The sequence below is a fragment of the Natator depressus genome, chromosome 4 (genome assembly GCF_965152275.1).
Source record: "Natator depressus isolate rNatDep1 chromosome 4, rNatDep2.hap1, whole genome shotgun sequence".
Taxonomy (NCBI): Eukaryota; Metazoa; Chordata; order Testudines; family Cheloniidae; genus Natator; species Natator depressus.
In genome coordinates, this window is record NC_134237.1 from 67,675,509 (window position 1) to 67,692,074 (window position 16,566).

The 16,566-nt window shown below is 40.3% G+C and overlaps 1 protein-coding gene across 3 annotated transcripts in view; it reads right to left on the bottom strand.

Annotated features, from left to right (window-relative positions):
- Positions 1 to 4,482: 4,482 nt before the first annotated feature.
- Positions 4,483 to 16,566, bottom strand: part of SPOCK3 (SPARC (osteonectin), cwcv and kazal like domains proteoglycan 3) — a 390,950-nt gene continuing 378,866 nt past the window's right edge. For all 3 annotated transcript variants that reach the window (XM_074951110.1, XM_074951111.1, XM_074951109.1), the window contains 3 exons: positions 8,504 to 8,566; positions 6,544 to 6,681; positions 4,483 to 6,214 (listed from right to left, as the gene is read on the bottom strand). In XM_074951110.1, the coding sequence (XP_074807211.1) occupies positions 6,045 to 6,214; positions 6,544 to 6,681; positions 8,504 to 8,566 (371 nt within the window). In that variant the 3' untranslated portion in view covers positions 4,483 to 6,044. The remainder of the gene's footprint in view (positions 6,215 to 6,543; positions 6,682 to 8,503; positions 8,567 to 16,566) is intronic.

The window sequence follows — 16,566 nt, forward strand, 5'->3', positions numbered from 1 at the left end:
AGGAGGGGTGCAGTAGCACCTTTAGTTCCAGCACTTATGGAAGGGGCATCAACTGGTCCCATAACATGCCCCTCCTCCCATTCCAGCGCAGGACTGCTTCACAACTATGGTGACCAGATAGGGTGACAAGTGTGAAAAAACGGGACAAGGGGTAGGGGCTAATAGGTGCATATATAAGAAAAAGCCCCAAATATTGGGACTGTCCCAATAAAATTGGGACATCTGGTCACCCTAATCACCACTGAGGCCCAATTGCAAACCTCCAGACAGACTGGAAACCTACTTATGAGCCCAGTAAACAATAGTGCCCACAGATCCACACCACCATGTAGCCTGGCCCATCTGCCCGCATCTGAATGAATGAATGAAACACCATGGTAAATTAACATGGGCTCCCACACTTGGGTTCTCATGCACATTCTCTATGCTTTAGAATGCTAATGCCCAATTGCCTGAATTTATCTGAGCCCCCGTACCCTGATGGGCCGCTGCTGTTGCTGTCCCGCTCCTAAACAAGTGGAAATCAAATTCACATGCTGGGAGCCCCTCCTCGTCAGTCTCTGTCTTGAAACTGTAACAAACTGGTATGTTCTGAAGGAATTCCTGTCACCATGAATAAATAGGGGCTCATTACTCCCTGGTCTTATCACCATGTATGCCCTCACAGCCTCCACAAGGCAAATCCTGGGCTCGCCACCCTACTGTAGAATAATGGATTCACCCTGGCATCCTTGATATGTCTGACTTCCTCAAGGTTAATATAATGCTCCCTGTGTCTATCCCTCAGATGCAAAGCCTTTTGCGAAGAATCCCTACAGGACCCAGGTACTAGCTCACTTATCCTAAAAGTTCCAGACATACCACCCCGAACAAGGCCACTACCTGTCCACAACAACATATGGGTTCCAGGATCTGCCTGAGAGCCCTAAGCATATTAACAGTGACGGGATGATGTTTATCATCCTAGGGCCGGCGCTTCAAGAGCATCCAGCTACAAAACCTTCAAACTAAATCAGGGGTGGGCAAACTACAGCCTGCGGGCCACATCTGGCCCGCAAGCCATTTTAAGCTGGCCCGCAAGATCCCACTGGGGAGCCAGGTGGGGGCCGCACCACACAGCTCATTCCCACTCCGGTACTCCAGCCGGGGTGCCGGTTGGGGGGGCTGCACCACATGGCTCACAGAAGCCGTGGCTTGGCCCCACTCCGAGGGTCAAGGGCTGCTCCACACCTATGAGCCAGAGAAGGGACATGCCACTGCTTCCGGGAGCCACTTGAGGTAAGCGCCGCTGGGAGTCTGCACCCCTGAGCCTCTCCCCATGCCCCAACACCCTGCCCCAGCCCTGATCCCCCTCCTGTTCTCCAAATCCCTTGATCCCAGCACAGAGCACTCTCCTGCACCCCAAACCTCTCAACCACAGCCCCACCCCAGAGCCCACACCCCCAGCCGGAACCTGCACCCCTTCCCGCACCCCTGCCCCATCCCTGATCCCCCTCCGAAACCCTCGGTCCCAGCCCAGAGCACCCTCCTACATCCCAAACTCCTCATCCCCCGCCCCACCCCAGAGCTCTCACCTCCTCCTGCACCCAAACCCCAATTCTGTGAGCATTCATGGTCTGCCATACAATTTCTATTCCCCAATGTGGCCCTCAGGCTAAAAAGTTTGCCCATCCCTGAACTAAATTCTGCTGCAAGGATCTGGGTAACTGTTCAGTCAACTGACAAATGTAAGGGCGGTAGGCAAGTGGAGATAGTTGAGGGCACCTGTTGTTGGATTGCTAATGACGCCATGTACTGCAGCATATGTTCTTCTGTAATGGGCCATATCGGTGGCAGGCCCTTCCAGCTCCTGAAACTGCACCAAATCATTCGAACTTCTCTCATACCCCCACAGTATTGGTGGCACCGCTGACCTCTGTGCTACACTGACAGCCATCATATGCCAAGGTTCCATATTGCTAGAGGCATCCATTCAGGTTCCTTGCTGGTTCCTGTTGCTAGCTTTTGAAATCTGTCCATGTGAAAATAAGAGAATGCATCTGCTATGCTGTTACTAACCCCAAACACATGCTTGGAAAAGACACAGATGTTAAAATTTAAACATTGTAGTACAAATGTCCTTACCAAGGTCATAACCCTGTGTGATCTGGAGGACTGGCGACTGTGAACATGTACCACTACCATGTGGTCACACCTTTTATTAGCAAACTCCATTCCCCAAATGACCACTGCAACCAAAATGGGGAAAAATTCCAGCAATGCTATATCCTACACCATCCCTTTTTTGTGTCCAGGTAGAGACCCATTCTGGGCACATCACCTGCCTTGGTCAAAACCTGTACTTCCCAAAGCATCCACATGGATCTTTAAATCAGCCTCCAATATTCATTCCTCCCTCCATAATGGCATTCCATTCAAATGGCTCAGAAACTGTTCCCACACCCACAAATCCTCCTCCATCGCTGTAGTAACTTATAAAATGGTGAGATCTTGCTATGGCTACGGTGGTCACTGCAAGCTGGGTACAGAATGCTCGCCCTGGGGCTAGCAAATTTAAGATGCCCAATAATAGATTGCAGCTCATGAAGTGTAACTTTCTTGGACAGTAGCTCCTGACAGAATTGCAATATACCTGCCAGTGTTTCTAGCTCAATCCCCAGGTAGGTCAGTGTAGTGGAAGGTCCCCTTATTTTTTTCCCACCAAGGGTACCTCCAATTTATTAGCAAGGGCCAGAAAAGTGTCCATCAGGTTAGCACACTTGTTCAAATTCACCCGGTACATGAACAAAAAGTCCTGTATGTAATGCACTATTTGCTGTATCACTGACCCCTGTAGCATTGTATTAAATTTCTCAAATGCCAAACAGGATATTGCACATCCCATGGACATAGTTTTATCAAAATAAAATTGTCCCATGAAAGAGAAACTCAAAAGATTGAAGTCAGAAGGCTGCACAGGCAGCGGACAAAAAGCAGACTTGCTATCGCACTTGGCCATCAGCACCCCGAGCCACAAAACCTAACCTCGCACAAAGCCTCTTCAATGGCGGAATAGCATATAGGACACACGGCCAGATCTATTCCATTGTGAACTGAACTACCCCGTGAGTATGACAAGTGGTGAACTAAGCAATATTCACCAGGAGCTTTCTTAGGGACCAAACCTAGGGGAGAAACCCGCAAGTTCTGTATAGGTCACTGACTGAATGGCCGTGCTACCCTATTCTCATTTAATTCCCATGTAATCTTTTTCTTTACAATATGGTCCATTTCCACTAAGGACTTAAATTTTTTAGACATCACATCACTCTCTTCACATCCCCACGTTGACCTGCTCTGCAGCAGAAAGTCATTCACTGGCTGTCCAGCCCTTAAAGGAGCGTGCGCGCGCGCGCACACACACACACACACACACACACACACACACATATAACAAAGTCAATATAGCAAAATCAAGAACGGTAATGTGTATCAAAAGTGATTTAATGTTTCCAATCCTTCATCCAGCTGTTCTTGATGAATAGGGAACAGTTCAGGGTTGGGTGGGTTTTTTTGGGCAGTTTTGCACCAAGGAAATACTCCTTAATAACCTTGAACCTTCATTGTTGCGGTCTTTGACTGAATTCAACCATCTTTATTATTTCTGTAAAACAATGTCTCTGCTGGCAGTTATAATGCAGAAGGATTAAATTCTGTGCTGATTTCCCCTTCTCCTATTAAGTTCAACGTGGAATACACAGGGAAGAAAGAGTTTAGCCCACAGTGTTCTTTGCATTACTTTAGCGATAGAATAGTTTCATACTATAATCCCATTAAAGTTCAGTGGTTAAACACATTATGAATACGCTATTATATGCTGCTTAACTCTCCTAGCAGCAGCACAAGCTGCATGAAATGCATCTCTAATTTTTTGTCAGCTAATATTCATTTGTCACATTAGGAAACAGAGCAGTCGGTATTTGCTGTATCAGACAATCACAACTGTTTAGCTTTAGTTTCTTTATTCAAAATCATTTTTATATATAGAAGTTTATTCCACCCACAAGAAACCAGTTCTTGGTGAAATTTAGTCATTATAGATATGGTAAACTCTTAACTATATTTATTTAAGAAAACAACATGTCTATGTCCCTCATACTAGGATAAGGTCTATAAGAAACAAATGCAACATTAGCTACCATATAATGAAGAAAAGACAAAACAATAATCTTAAATTATAAATCTACAGCAAATTAAAAAAATACAAAAAAAAAAAGAAAAAGAAAATCTTTCTTATGGGTTTTGTCTTGATCCGAAACTTATCTCTTGAAATGTAATGAAACACTAATAAATGGCTCTATATAAGTTAAACAGTTGAATAGTTGAATGATTGTGGGAATGTATCTGAAACATGAGAGCTTCTGATTTTTCAATAGAAAGCTATACAAAACTTCAAACTACTAGTCTATACTGTTAAAAATCATTACAGTATTCAGCTAAAGGTTGGTTACAAGAGTCTTTATTTTGCAAACTATACATAAACAGTAAAAAAGAAAATGCATTATACTTTTTAATAGTACATAAGATAAACATTAAATTTAGTATTTAAATGTGTAGAAATCAAATGCAAAGAATAAACCGATTTTCCTATCATTTAACTGCAGATGAAAATCAGGGAAACCAGTGATCCACTGTTGAAATTACACAATCAGTCGTGTAATATTACATAGGTTGTTTCAGTTTTATTGTGGGCAGAAAGCCATAGGTCTGATATGCATGAAGGTGTTGGAGTTCCAAAACGTCTACACAATTAATTAACATGCTAACATAAATACAGTGATTAAAGTAATTTTCTCTACAGTCAAATCGTAAGTGCTACTCTACACAATAATCATAAGCTAGTCCACATGGTAATTACATAACAATAGAAAAAAATTAAAATAATCCATTTTCTTCATTCCAGCAGCAGTACCTATACTGGTATTAATTTGGTAATTGGGTGTGCTTAGCTATTGCCTAACAGCCTCTATTGGTATGCATGCTAAAACCTCTACTTCTATTTTTGCAAGGCACCTTACCATACGTTCTCTAAATTTCTGCACTAATAACAGAAAAGGACATGAATTAAGATAAAGATGAAAACTATTTTCTGAAATAGAAAAACTAACAGGTATGGTTAGGGGTGTTTAGAACTGTCTTGGGGAAAGTTCCAGTACTCTCAAATACAGTATTGTATAGATGTAATATATTTTACACAAAGTTTTTCAATTTAAAATATTTTATGCTCATCTTCTGGTTTGAGATATAGAAATAAAAGGTGAAATCATCATGCTACTTGAGTAAATAATGAAGTCCATATGAGTTTGACATTAAAAGAAAAATGAAAAAAAGGACAACAAAAGTGTAGATTTGTAGAATCAATGCTTGTCCATGTTTACTGCTTTTGATAAACATCCTTTCAAGAACCTAGACATTTCCTAATCAAAAATATAACTATAAATGCAAATACAAAGGAGGGCCTTACATTATTTTCTTCTATTTGACAGTCACAGCACACCTTTGGTTAAAGGTTTGTGAGATGCTACTTGTGTGTTGAAATTTCTATTGTAATAAGTTGTTGATTCAGGTCATGCACAATTATGAAATCTACTACATGGCCTAAATCACTTGCGAAATTAAAGCCGCCTTAACATATAACCAAGCTCATGTTTAATGAGGCCACCCAAAGTTCCAAACAATAGTAAATATCATTTTCATGGAAGTTTTTACAAGTTTGGTTGTCCTTGCACATTTATTTTTGTAGTAGCACATCACATTTCCTTATTCAGGCCAGACTTCCAATTTGTTTTCTTCTGCTCAAAGGCATATAAAAACTCAAAATCACATAATATAATGATTCTTATTTAAACAAAGAAAGTCTATGACTCCAGCTGCAATATTTGAAATAATCATACAAAATATACACATTGTTTAGAATCCTTTTGATCTTGGAGAGCAAAGGAATTTTCTATGAGATATCACCTTCTGAATTTTAGAAAGGAAGAATTCATTGACCTCTAATATTGTCAAATGTATCCATCATGATCATCATCATCCACATCATCATCGCCTTCATCCTCATCATCATCATCAATTTCATCTTCATCATTCATTATATCATCTTCGTCATCCTCATCATCTGTCCATTCATGAAAATCACCACTGGCAAAATCACCTGAGATCTCTAAATCAATAGCTAAAAAAAAAGTGTAAAAGTTACACTATACTGATAGGAACACATGGTTACAGAACTAGCTGGCTTCAGGTCATTTGATTTAAATTAAATAATGAGGTAAAGTAAAAAAGTAATACCACTGATAGGCTTTCTCTATAACTATCACCATGATAGATGCTACAGAAATTAGTGAAATAAATAATAATAATAATAATAATTACAAATTGACTTCTAAATGTGTGTTGTTTGGTCCCAGTCATATTCTCATTGAAGACATTAAGAGTTTGACCACTGACTTCAAAGAGAAGACAGAGTCTAATTCAATAATGAGCAAGAATTCTTCCACTTACCACAGTCTGCAGCACCATTTGTTCTGGAACCTGTTACCTCATTACCATATCTGTCAACACACCAGCACTGCCCTGCACTTCCATGGCATTGACTTGGTTTGTAATACCCATCTTCATCACATAATGGGATGTACTGCCCTATGACACATAAAGATTAAATTATAATATTAGCAGTCACCTGTACAGAATAAACCAATATTCTACATTACACCAGAAGCAAAATAAAAAATAAACAACCGTGTCTTATCTCTGTTCAATGTCCTCCCTGATTGACTTACTCTCTGTTACTGAAGTCAGCCAAGAAGTGTTTTATATGTAATACATTTGCGCCTTCCTCTTATTCAGAGAGGGAGAGCAGATATCAAATATATGGGCCTCTCTTTGAGTGACCTCAAGAATGGACATGCCCAGTCCATCAAGGAATGTCCCCTTTCCTCTTTCAAGCTCCTCATTGATTCTCCGACATCTGCTCCTTACTATACATCAGACTCCCTGACTGTCATAGCCAAAATCTTGAATGCCATATGTAGACACCAGACTAGATAGGGAGTAGCTCAGATGTCTAAATTTTCAGTTCTGCAACCTGTGCTGTCATGGCTTCAGTGCTATTGTTACTCGAGCTAGGTAAATCAAAGCTAGCTTGGGTATGTCTACACATACTTCAGACACATCTCTGACTTCAGTATAGACATAATCTCTGTCAACTATTCCGGTGATTCAAAAGAAAGTATAGAATTCATCATATTCCTCCAAAGGTGTGTTGGTTATGCGGTGCTAAGATGAGCAAGAACAAAAAAACATGTATTTTTGTAACTAAAGTAAGCAGCTGTGACTTGAAATATGCTCACAGAGCAAACCTGTGAAGTAAGAGGGCACATTTTTATGTAGTACCTTTTCAGAGTAGACACACTCTTTCAAGTACAAGTATGGGAGTTTTTAGCAATGAATGAATATGATTTTTGTTCCATATATTTATTTTAACAGACACATTTTTTAGGTTTTTCAACTTTTGTAGTCACACTATGCCTTACTAAACAGTCCTAATTAATGGCAGTCACAGGTTGGGTGAAATCTTGTCAATGGGAATTTTGCTATTGACTTCAATGAGGTCAGAATTTCACCCCTGGAACCTAGCCATGTAGTCATTGGTTTGGATGCTTGCAGTTCTTCAGATTTTTAATTTCACCAAAACTGAATAGTAGATTTTAGTGAACTAAGATACTTAATAACATTAAAATGTTGATAACAGATTACAGGTATTTGCCTATTTAACTCATATTTACAAAATACCTAGGCAAATGAACCATGCAAATGAACCCTTGTATTGAGCCCCACTGAAATTAACAGGGCTCCATAAGCATAGCAATGAGTTATAGAATCAGAACCTTAATTCTGTAATAACTTTGTCCTTGAAATAATCAGATGTTCTTTGAAGAACTGAAAATGGTAACTAAATCACAATTAAAAAATTGTCAGTACTGTAAAACGCATGAGATATTTTTGATCAGAGTAATTTAAAACTATCATCTCAAACAGGTTTGCCTATGTCTTTTACTCCAGATTTTATAAAGACTGCTAATGCTAGCATTTAGATTTTATATCCAAAATAAAAGTTATGGAAATGAAACATTTTTGATACAATATGGAATTTTTTGTAACAATTACTTACATAAATATTAGAGTTAAATATCAGCAGAAATGTTAATTTAGGATTGCTCAAGTCTTTTTTCCTAATAACTGTAAAAATGTACAGTCTATCAGGGTAATAAAATGGATGTAATATCTTTCAGTAGGTAATGTAATAAAACTAACTTTAATAGCTTTCAAAAACTTCATAAATTTTGTTGCTGGAATTTAGTGTGGTCTATCTTTGTTGGATTAATATTGATTTTATGTAGCTGTTTCACTAGGGTTATTTATGTAAGCAATAAAACCTTCAAAAGAATGATCTATGGCTCACCTAGGAGCGTCTTTCCTCCTTGCTGCTTCTGAATGTTGCTGAGCTCCGTCTGGCAAGGTGGGTCTGAAATGACATAAAAATTTTAAATAGATTACATCTGATCAAAGGAAGAAAGTTGAATGATTGAGTTTTCATCAGGTTTTTATACCTTAGGTTTCTTCTAATTATTGCCATTAAGAAACATATACATCCTCCCTTAGTAGATTTTGCATTTCACATACTCAGACTAGACCTTTGCAAATCTGCACCTGAGAAAGAGCGTTTTTAACGTAGGATATAAAAGTCTGATATATCTAATAAGACAACCTTAAAAAAAAAAGAAGAGTACTTGTACCTAGTTAGAAAGACACATAAGAAATTGATAGATAAGGGGGGGTAGTGTATGTGTTTGTGTGTATATGTACTCAGAAAATGACTGCACCACAACTAATGGGGGGCAGAATTTGTCTGGGCTTACTCAAAGAAGGGCAGCTCTGCTTTGTGGTTGGGAGTGGGGGTGGAGAGGAAGAACATCAAAAACTGCTGTAAAAGGTGCTCAGTGGTCAGCTTTGCAGCAATGACTCACCCCCACACCACCCCCTGGAATGTGCATAAAGGTACGAAACCTGGGTGGGGCAAGTCTCTACGTCCAAGCAGCGAGGAATCCAGCACCCACCCACCCTCCCCTAGTGGAGGTGAATGGCAGGCTGGGTTAGGACCTGCTGTGGGCATTACGCTAGTTGCCCCTTTTAAAGGGGGACTGGGAAGGAATTTTTCCCACACCACCAGAATTGGCTTCAGTGGAGTGCGTTTTTTTCGCCTTCCCCACAGCGGGTGTGAGGATGGACTTTTTCTGGTGAATAGATCAGGTGGTAGGCCATATGTAGCAACTTGTTTTGTAAGGTTGGGCAGATGTTCAATGCAGGGACTCCATAGGGAGGGCAGCCAGCGACCAGATAAATGGCCTCGTAAAGGACTTAAAAGGAGGTACTGGATAAAGGAATAGAACTGGGGAGGGGGTTCGGGGACTCCTATGATTGGTATGGCAGGGACCCAACAAACCCCCCCCCCCCCGTTCTCCTAGCCCTCCTTAACCCTCTTATGAGGCTAGTGGATGGTAAGGTCCAAGCCATGGGTTGGCGGCAGGACCTGGATGGAAACAAAGGGGGGCTTGGTGGAAGCCCCGGAGAATTGACTTGAATAAGTATGGATTTGCCTGCACTGTACATTTTATTTGCCAGGTAGTCCCAGATATCTATATAATAAAGTTGCAGCCTGATTAAAACCCATAACAAGTCTCCTGTCCTTCTTGTGGTATACCCAGACAATAGGGCACGTATTAAAGTTAGATCTTAAATTGTCCAAAATTGCCATGCTCTTTCTGAGGCCATAAAAATCATTGTGTCTTGTAAGGAGATCTCCTAAATGTGAACATTTTTAATGAAATCTTTTCATATGAGATTTTAAGATAAAGCACATGTGCAGTAAACCGAACTGTATATTCATGGAGTAACATGTATATCATGTTAGCATGAAAGTTGTAAACTTTTTTACTCATGAAGCAACTAATAATGTAGTTTATTTCTTAGATGTTTTAACTGCTACAAATAATCAAATAAAATGCAGGGAATACACTTTCATTAGCTGTATATAGACTTCTTACAATATCCCTTAAAGGCAGTTTAGATATTACAGTGTTGGGCACCGTGTAAGAGTACAATGCAACTTCTACTGAAGCCAATAGGAAAACTTCCGTTAACCCTCATTGGGAGTAGGATTGGACTTTAACAACCAAAAATAGATGAGAAAATAGAATGTAAATTCAGGGTGCCGATGTGCAGCAAAGGAAAAATTGTTCTAGAGCTACATTCTGGCCTCAGATGTAGATAATTCTATTAATATGTGTAGTTAAAAGCAAAATTGACCAACTTTCCTTTAATACTTCCCAAATGTTTTGATACCAAAGGATATGATCTGTATCATGGTGGTGATAAGAATAAGTAAATGAACACATTCTATTAATAAAGTAATGAACAGAGTCACCATTTTCGCTGTTAAAATTTGTAGGATTTTGGTTCTAAATATGGCAATTTAAGGCCCCAATTTTGCAGACCCCTGTATCGACACACGAGTTGAAGGACTGGGGCCTAGAAATAACTGAAATCTAACTAAATAACTAGAGATGGCTCTGAGCTGCAGAATATGGATTCAAAGGCACAATTCCCCAAACTTCAGGGTTATGGTTTTTATCTCTAAAAAGCCAAGTCAGAGCACTACAGACAACTTCCTTGAAAAAAAAAAAAAAGATATGATATGAATGCATGTATACTACTGTACAGAAAGAGAATGAAGGCTAGTCCTTTTCTTTGAACACTGCATATGCCATATAAGAAATTACAGGGTCACAGCTGAGGCATTTTCCTTTCTGAATCAGTAGTATTCTTGTGGCATGTAGTCTGAGGTCAATGGAGCTTCTAGGACAGATGACACAGAATATGTTTTTAGCCTAGATTGTCCCCAAGGCAATATCCTATGAAATCTCAAATTCAATCAATACTAGCTTATTTAGTGACAGGGTAGCCTCACGTGTAGTATAGAAGCTAGATATATCAGCAGACCTTTTGTATTATTCATGAGATCTGATCTAACAGAATAAATACAAACTGGAATCCAATAGTAACCTCTCATACAGATCAGGCTGTATTTACCCTTGGCTTTACATTTCGAATGACATTTTAAATAGTCTTTTAAGAAGATACATATGTATGAGCTTAGAAAGGTTGTGGTTAATATTCTAGCCCCACTGAGGTCAATGGGCGTTTTGCCCATTGCCTGGTCAGTGGGCCAGGATTTCACCCTAAATACACAAGGATTCTGTTTGGAATAAAATCCCTATAAACTGCCTCTTCTTCTAAGATGCTGCTCACAGGGATCTTAGTGCAAGAAAGAATGTCCAAGGGATGTATTTTCTCTGGAATCAAACATTGAAATTCTCTGACTCTGAACCCAGCTCAACTCCTGATCATCACAGGATGTTTTCTACCTTTACAGCAACAGTCGACGAACATTATCTTGTATTTTAAAATATAGCCATTTATTTTTAATGGTTTCTGATTATGAGAAGTGTCTTTATGAGAACTGAAGCTACTCAGCTTGCAGATATTTACCATCTTTCAGAAAAAGTTCCTCTATCATTCATGTTGATTATAGATATCAACTCTTAACTGCTCATTTTTACCATTGTTATTCCTCATGTTTTATATAAGTTTGAACTATAACCCTTCAGGGATTGCTTCTTTCCCACATCTAGGACTTAAAGACAAGGGTCCAGATATCTAGTGATTATCATTAACATACACAAGTATGTAAAGTATAGGTTATAAGTAATGTCTTTTAATTTCGCTAAAAGCTACTATATTTTAGACTTGTTACTGCACATGGTTACATCCATTTATTTTAAGTGTTTGATATTTTGCTGCCCATACAACTGAGATAATATTGGGGGCAATAGTAAATGGAAGAAAAGAAGGGTGATACACAACTTCCAAAAAAGATGGGAAATGTGCTGAATGAGAAGGAACTGGCCCAATAAAGTACATGTATTGTGCTCTAGGGAAAAAATCCTAAATCAGGAACACAAAGATACACGTACAAATGTTGATGCGGGGCAGTTTTAATATTATGTACTGAGCCTAAATAATCCTCATCACTTATTGCAATAAATCTAAAATTAATAATTAGAAAATATGAAATACCACTAAGCAATATGAAAGGTAACAGTATCGGTAAATTACTTACCTGTAATTCTGCTTCTCTGAAGATATAATCTTACAGGATTCTCACTACTGGGTCTTAGCTTCTTAGCACAAAACTGACAGATTTCTCTTAGCAGGTACAGCTTTTTAGTCCTAAAAAAGTGGTAGCAAGGTAGAACTCGAGCTGAGCCCCTATGGGCTGACACATGCCACCCTTGCAGAGTGTAAATGCTGCCATCTTGTCTTCCAGTCAGTTCCAGTGAGTGGGAGGCAACACTCCCTCAGATTCCTGGACTGATTTTAACTCAGAATCAGTGGTCTTAGCTTCTGTAAAAACTAAGGAAAAGTAGGATCATTTCCTGCACAGTCACTATGCTGGTGCTCCTCTGTAACAGAAAAGAACTTGGCATCAGATGAGTCCTGCTCATCTGAATAACAGACCTCATTGCACTGATCTTCAGCCAGCTCTCATCCAAATAGTGGAGTGGTCTAGATGACAGGATGATTGTGGAGTGGCCTGCATTGTGGTAAGTGCTCCATGAAACACTAACACTAGCTGTGCTGCAGCCTTTAATGCAAGAGGCACCTGTGTTGAGGCCAGGGCCTCCTTTGCCAAGAGTATTGACCCTTGAGGTATTTGCATGCAAATGTGCCAAGAGATCCTACCCTGCCAACACAGAGAAAGGGGAATATTTAAAAGTGAGTACTGTGGGGCTTGCAGAGGACCAGGACAGATTTCCCCCCGTCTCTGCTTCAAGTGCATTAATGCAGGGGGAATGGGAAATCTGGAGACCTGTTATAGAGTCACCTGGAGTGAGGGGCTTCAACAGAAGTGCATCAAGGAGCTGCTGGCCTACACCTTGTGCTTCCTGCCTCGGTCTCCTGTATGGATTTTCAGCTCATTCAAAGTACATTTGCTTGTCAGTGGATGCTTGGTGGAGCCTCTCTGTTGTTGACACAGAGTATTTTGGTGGTGAGACTACTCTGTTGTGCATACTGGTGCTGGGTCTCGTCCAGTGCCAATATGGGTAGCACTAGCTTTCCAATCTGCTTCTCAATAGTCTTCGGCAAGTCAGGCTTCAGCTTTCAGGGTCTACCTTTGAAGCACTCCAGGCCAACCTCATGCTGGACTTACAGGAGGAATCTTTTTGGGTGCCTTAGCAAAGGCTTGAGGTGCACATCACACTTCTTCAGTGCTATCTATAAATATGTAAGAGCCCTACAATCTGAGGAAGATGACATAAGAAAGATGGACCTCAGTCTTTGTCATTCTTCTGTACCACAGACTATGTTTGAAGACATTACATGGTCTTGAATCCTCTTTACTTACTATATCCTGCAAAAGAAAAGAAAAAAGGTATAAATGCATCGAGAGATGCACCGGGCTAACAGACCGAAGTGGTAAGCAGCAATGGAGAGATCTGAGGTTCCTAACAAACTTTGGCACTCTAGCATCTAGATTCAGGTACTGGTGCACCAAGAACACTGCTGCCTCAATGAGGAAGCACTGGCAAAAAGAAAAAACAGTCACTAGAATGTCGAAAAGGCCAAAGACTAGTGGTGCTTCAGCATTAAGGTACGCAATGAAGCATTAAGGCAGGTATCAAAGCACAAAGAAAATAAGTGCTAAAGGCAGGTGCTGAAGTACTTAGATAAACGGTTGTGACACCCAGAAAGAAATGGGCCAAAGCACAGAGGCAAGCAATAAGGCACTGACAAAACTCAGGCACTGAAGTGCTACAGAAATATGCCAGAGTACCCAGAACAAATACCGCAGAAATACTAAACCACCTGGCTTGGAAGCAGAGGTGTGATCAAGAAAAGATATGACAAGCATCACTGAGATCCAGAGGAGTGTTGGCGCAACAGTAAATGTGGCAAAACAGCTGCAGGGAGCGCTTTTCCTGCTCAAGAAGGAACTGACTGGAATGTATGGAAGGCAGTGTTGATAATCAACATGAAATGGTGTGCAAATAGCCAGTAACAGCTAGTTCATCCTCTACTTTGTTATTACTTTCCTCAAGGGTGAAACACCCCCAAACATCCTACGGATTGGGGTAATCCCACCGGACTTGCACTAAGAAGTTGAGACCAAGGAGTGAGACTCCTGCATAGATGGTAGCTTTAACAACTGTGTCTTTATATATATATATATATAAAAAAATAAGATAGGCTTTGAAGTCTTTGTGATATATTACACAGGTTGCATTCTTGAATTCACTTTAAACACAATCAATAGCAGTTATCAAGATCTGTACACCGTGTTTTGGAGTTGTAAAATTGCACAGAAAAGAGCTACAAAGGTAGCTGAATACAGAGAGCTGGCTACATGATTTACAACTTTTTATTAATGGAAACTTACTCAATGAACATTACAAGGACACCATTAATCTTCTCTACCTAATAATTCTATCACCATTAACAATTAGAGAGATATTTAGATTATGCAATCCAAACAATAAAGAAAAACATCAATACAGTACAAGGCTTAGCATAAAACTGAAATTTACTAATAGAGGATTGTTTGGCTTGTTCATGCTAAAGGGAGACAATTATGCATAAAAGGGCTAATAACAAGTAGCTGACAAAGAGAACAGTAACACCCCCCACCCCCCCGACATGCATATTTAGGTTTGGCAAAGGAAGGAGAAGACAGGTTTTGGTGGTAGTGTTAATTTTGGGAAGGGGTGCATGGAAGTGTTCTAAATATTCAAGGAGTTGCCAGAACTGAGATTTCACCTCATTACTGGTGTTGAGGGCATTCTATGCCCACTCTCAGCCAAGCTGCTGATAACACTAGCAATCTAATCTCATTTAAATCAGTACCTTGTTGTGCCATCACAGGCCAGGGAGGGGGAAAAAATGAGGGAGGAGGATAAACCCTTGTGACGGCCAGTCCCTTTGCTGGATTCTGAGACAGGGAAAGAGCTCTCCACGAAATGCTGCTGGTGGGTTTGACTCCATTTTTAACTTTATCATTGTGACTAAGGTATATTTACATCAGACCCTGATTAGCAGTATCCTGAGCAGTTGTTTTTATACATAGTGTCTATAGAGTGTAGACTACAAAACTGACCGTAACTATCCCATGGAAGTGCCCTTTGCACATAATGGGTGAAAAGTATGCTTTATATATACACCAATGGTCCCCAAAAGAGGGGCGTGCTCCCCCAGTGGGGCATGGAGGAACATCCAGTGGGGCATGGCAAGGCCCAGGCCAGTCCCCACAAGGGGGTGGGAAGGGAGTGCCACCCAGCCCTACTCTGCCCCCAGCCCCAGTCCGCAGCTGTGGCCCCGCTCCCAGCCCCGGCTCTTGGCCACCAGCTCCTGGCTCCCGCTCCCAGCTGCCCGTTCCCAGCTGCAGCTCCGCTCCCAACCACCGACTCCCGGCCACAGCCCAGCTGCGACTCTGCTCCTGGCCCCGAGGGGGGTGAGGGACAAACACATTCTATTACTGGTCGGTGGGGTGCAAGTAATAAAGTTTGGGGACCACTGATATACACAGTATAAAACTGGCAGGAGAACCAACTGGTAGAAGAACAAAAATTTGCGATAAATTTCATCTTACAGGTTGTAACATGGCTGCACTTTTTCAGACAACTGAAAAAATTTGCACCCCTCAAGATATTCATGATCTCATCTAAAATAACTGTATTCTTTAAAAAGAACTGGTTATGTTCTTTAATAAGTAACTTGGGATAGAGGATACTTCATTTATTGCTTTTAGCAGCAGTACACTACTTCTAAACATTAAAAAAAAAGAGACAGTTCTATTATAAAGCAAGAAAGATTGTTTGGAAGATGAAATCTTGACCTTTTGCACAGGATAGTTATCAATATGCTTATATTTGATAGCATGTTTTAAATAGGAAAGAAGGCAGTCAGCCAAAATATATCCCCAGAAGTATGTCTTTATTTTTATTCAGATTTACAATTCAGAGTTTAAAAAGTCTGACCGTGCAACATGGTAAGCATCTTCAACTCCCAGTGAAGTCAGGATTAAGCCCTAATGATGAACGTTAATGGGACTTAAGTGGGGGATTTTCATAGGCACAAATGCCAATTGTGCACATAAGGTAAAATTTTCATAAGTGCTTCAGTGAGTAGGAATAAAAGTCCCACTGAAAGGCATTGTCAACTTACTTTCAGTGGCAGTTAGGTGCCTGACTGCCATTTGTTCCTTTGAAAACCTCCCCCTAAATCATCTTGCAAATAAGAAGCTCAGTGGATGCATTTCAATTTTCTGTCCCGTTTCAGCTAAGAAACGGTGACCAGGCTTTTCAAAAATTTTATTCTAATTCATTTTTATTTTCTAACTTATGGAATATG